Raw genomic sequence first — 3,386 nt, 5'->3', positions numbered from 1 at the left:
CCTGACGGTAGGCTGTCTAACCCTATAGCCAGAGACTCTGGCGGTAAGAAAAAGGGTCAAATCCCGAAAAAAAATTCAAACCAGAGTCAGATCCTGAAATTGTTTGTCAAAAGAGTCAAAACACGATTTTTTGCCGAATCGTGTATGATGTGACTTGCTTCGTCTAGATGAACAACATCATCTGTCGTCTGACCAACATACTTAGAAGTATAGTCACAAGAGCGTCAACTTATATATTTCCATTAATAGAGACAATTAGGATTCAGCCGAAATCAGAAAACCAAAAGGGCCTGGAATTAAGATCACATTATAGTACTAACGCCGAGGGAGGTGACCGTGGCATTTGCCGCATTGCCCCCACCACATCATGCCGCGCTCCGGTGTCGAAGAGGTGCCACAGTAGCAACACTAGCGTCAGCCACGGGAATAGAGTCTCGCCGCTGCCGTCAGCTCTGCCCTGCTGCGACGACCGACGGACACCACCAGTCCACCACCCCAACGCCATGTCACTCCGCCGCCTCGTAGCCCGCTCCCTCTCCACGGCCGACCTCTCCGAGCGGAGGGCCCTTGCACCCGCTGGGACCTGGCCGAGGACCCCGAAGTCCACCGCTTCGTCTGCAACCCCCTCACCGGCCAGATGCTCCGCCTGCCGGACTTCGCCGGCTCCAGGAGCAACTACGCCCTCCACAACATGGGCCTCCTCACCCAGGCCGACGGAGGGCTCGGGTGCGGGCCGCCCGACAGGTTCGCCGTTGCCGACTTCGTCCTCAATGGCGCCGCCATCTTGCGGTTTCTCTCTGAGGAAGGGAAGTGGAAGGCGGTACGGCCGGTCCATGGCAACCCATCGCTCCCGCGCCCGATGGAGATGAACCAGGAGACGGTTGCCTTCGGCGGCCGCCTGTGGTGGGTCGACCTCACCTTGGGTGCCGTCTCCGTCGACCCCTTCGCCGACCGGCCGGAGATCCGCTTCGTCGAGCTGCCCAGCGGCAGCGTGCTGCCCGCGCCTGCACGTGTGGACGAAGCAGACCCCTGCAAGGTCGAGGAACGGGGGCTGCTCATTATGGAGGTCACCAATCGCCGGCGCATCGGCGTGAGCGAGGGGAGGCTGCGCTACGCCGAGGTGACTCCCGGCGGGCCATTTCTGCTCAGCTCATATGCGCTCGACGACGACGAGGGCACCGGCTGGAAGCTGGAGCACCAGGTGGCACTCAGGCGGGCGTTGGCGGACGGAGGCTACTCGGCACAGGCGGCGCCGCAGATCGCCGTCCTTGACCCCGTCGACGCCAACATCATTTACCTCAAGGTCGGCAAGGACGTCGTCGTGGTGGACATGCATAACGGGAATGTGATTGGGGGCTGTCGGCTTCAAGGAGAGTACATTTCTCTTGTACCATGCGTGCTTCCACCATGGCTTGGCTCAAGCCGGATCCCCGCCGAAGGTACCTACCAATCTTCTCTTACGTTTCGCTTTTGCATTTGTTGGTGCATTGCTTCAGATGTTCAGTGCTAGCTTGGGGAGAATTTTATAGTAATGTGGGTGGAAACATACAAATGGATGAATTTTGTGATTCGTAACAATGTTGTGAGCGTGTTGTAGATGGTGGTGACGAATTGACATTGTCAGTAAGAATGTAAGATCCAAACATGAATTGGAATCAGAGACTAGGATTGGTGCTATCGATCTAGCTAGACCGACTTGATGTTTGGGTGTGCTGGGAGATGTATGTGTGTACTGTGTTAAGCAGCGGCATTCATACAAAGGAGTGCTCGAATCATATCCGATTAGCTGATCACAATGGTACATTTTTCTGAAGCCTGAAATCATGTGTATTCACACCAGTACTCTGTTCCTAAAACTCATATGGTGTTCAAATCTTGTGTCACAAACAGGTAATGCATCTCTTAATTAGCTAGCAGCGGTCTCTTTTCGCGATATGTTGCAGTTGAGGATGGCGTCTAAACACACATACATCATCCCCTTTGGTTTCTGTGAACTTTGAATTAACACATGTACATGTTCTACATGTTATTTTCCACATCTCTATATGTCGTTTTCAGTTAATGGCTGTTGTACTCTTGTTCATCCAACTGATCACCCAACTGATCACCCAACTTTTGGCTTGAAAAGAAATTTTGTTCCTCTGATCAGTGTCAAGCTATATGAGCAATGAGCTGTGCTGAATTCTTGATAGCCTGTTCTATGTATCAGTCCTGTCCGCTGGCACATTTCTTATAAGCAAGCGTAGTTTATACTGTACGCACAAAATTGTTCCGAGTTAACATAAATTGTATCTGTTATTCAACTTCCTGTACCTTGACAGACAAAACTTTTTTCAGGCAAGAAGGATGGCATGGAAGTGACAGATGATCTGGTCAGTAGCGCCTAGAAGTCGTGAATGGGCATTAGTCTACCAGCTTATTTATCTCTAGTTGGGAACTATCTTAGTCTCTTAACTAATGCTTCCATTATTAGTCATCCATTGGCATTGTCAGTACTCAAGACGCATCGTGCTTTCTTGTCCTAATGGTGACCGCTCTTTTCTTTTTCTTAAAATTTTACCAACAACTGTTAAGAAGTCTAAAACTGAAGCTTATTACTTTCAAACAACTTATAATGACGTAATTTGGTGCTATAAGTAAACATGTTGTCCAAATGTTATTTGGTGTTTATTCCGGTATCCATTTTCTTTTCCATGTTGAGTCAAACATCTCTAACATGTTTTCTCTATTTTTCAGGTTTCCTGGAACTAATAGATGGAGGGGTTGCACTATATTAGGATAGAAGCGAGCGGTAGTTTGTCGAACTCTCATTTTGGGTGAAAGCTGGGATATTTTGGATTTATTGTAGTTTCTTGATGAGTTACCATCTCGTTTAGAGGGAAATCTAGCAGTTGGTTCAACAGTCCATTAGGATATTGCAGTAGAGCTAAATTAAATCAACATCTGACGACGTCACAAAACCGTATGCATGAAGTTACTTGTAAGATAATATGCTCATCTTTTCTTTTCAAATTCTGAAAAAGAAAAATACAAGCTCATCTTTTTGTAGGAAAACATGGATGCATGCATGATTTTAAATGATTGTAGACTTGTAATCTTGGTGACATCTGTTATGAATTGATGAATGTTTCAACGGTTCAGGATTTCTCATGACAAATGCATGTTTTTCACCGCCTTTATTGCTTGACAACAACATAGACCACCAGCACAACAAAGTTCTGTGCCATAATATGTTTACAAAAAATTCAAAATATATGTACAAAGTAATCAGAATCGTGCATCAACGCACAACAATCCTTTTATGGCTTTTGTAGACTTGGTATAGTGTGAAAAATTAAATTCATTTTGATATTTGAATTTATCATGGCTAGCTCTTCAAAATAAGT

General features: G+C 47.0%; 1 protein-coding gene across 1 annotated transcript; it reads left to right on the top strand.

Moving 5' to 3' along the window:
* The first annotated feature begins 367 nt into the window (after positions 1–367).
* LOC119299136 lies at positions 368–2,751 on the top strand. Its single transcript, XM_037576404.1, has 4 exons — positions 368–399; positions 487–1,439; positions 2,338–2,372; positions 2,737–2,751. Exons 1-4 carry the CDS (start codon positions 368–370, stop codon positions 2,749–2,751), a joined length of 1,035 nt encoding a protein of 344 aa, XP_037432301.1.
* The last annotated feature ends 635 nt before the right edge of the window (positions 2,752–3,386 follow it).

Source organism: Triticum dicoccoides, chromosome 5A (assembly GCF_002162155.2).
Source record: "Triticum dicoccoides isolate Atlit2015 ecotype Zavitan chromosome 5A, WEW_v2.0, whole genome shotgun sequence".
In the NCBI taxonomy this organism is placed as follows: Eukaryota; Viridiplantae; Streptophyta; class Magnoliopsida; order Poales; family Poaceae; genus Triticum; species Triticum dicoccoides.
Note: the sequence above shows the minus strand (reverse complement) of the source record. Positions and strands in the feature narration are given on the sequence as shown.

Excerpts from the sequence above, each read along its gene's own strand:
- LOC119299136 (XM_037576404.1), top strand. The coding sequence starts at position 368 with ATGCCGCGCTCCGGTGTCGAAGAGGTGCCACA. Across the intron at positions 400-486 it reads GGTGTCGAAGAGGTGCCACA|TCCACCACCCCAACGCCATG; the intron begins GTAGCAACACTA and ends GGACACCACCAG. Across the intron at positions 1,440-2,337 it reads AAGCCGGATCCCCGCCGAAG|GCAAGAAGGATGGCATGGAA; the intron begins GTACCTACCAAT and ends AACTTTTTTCAG.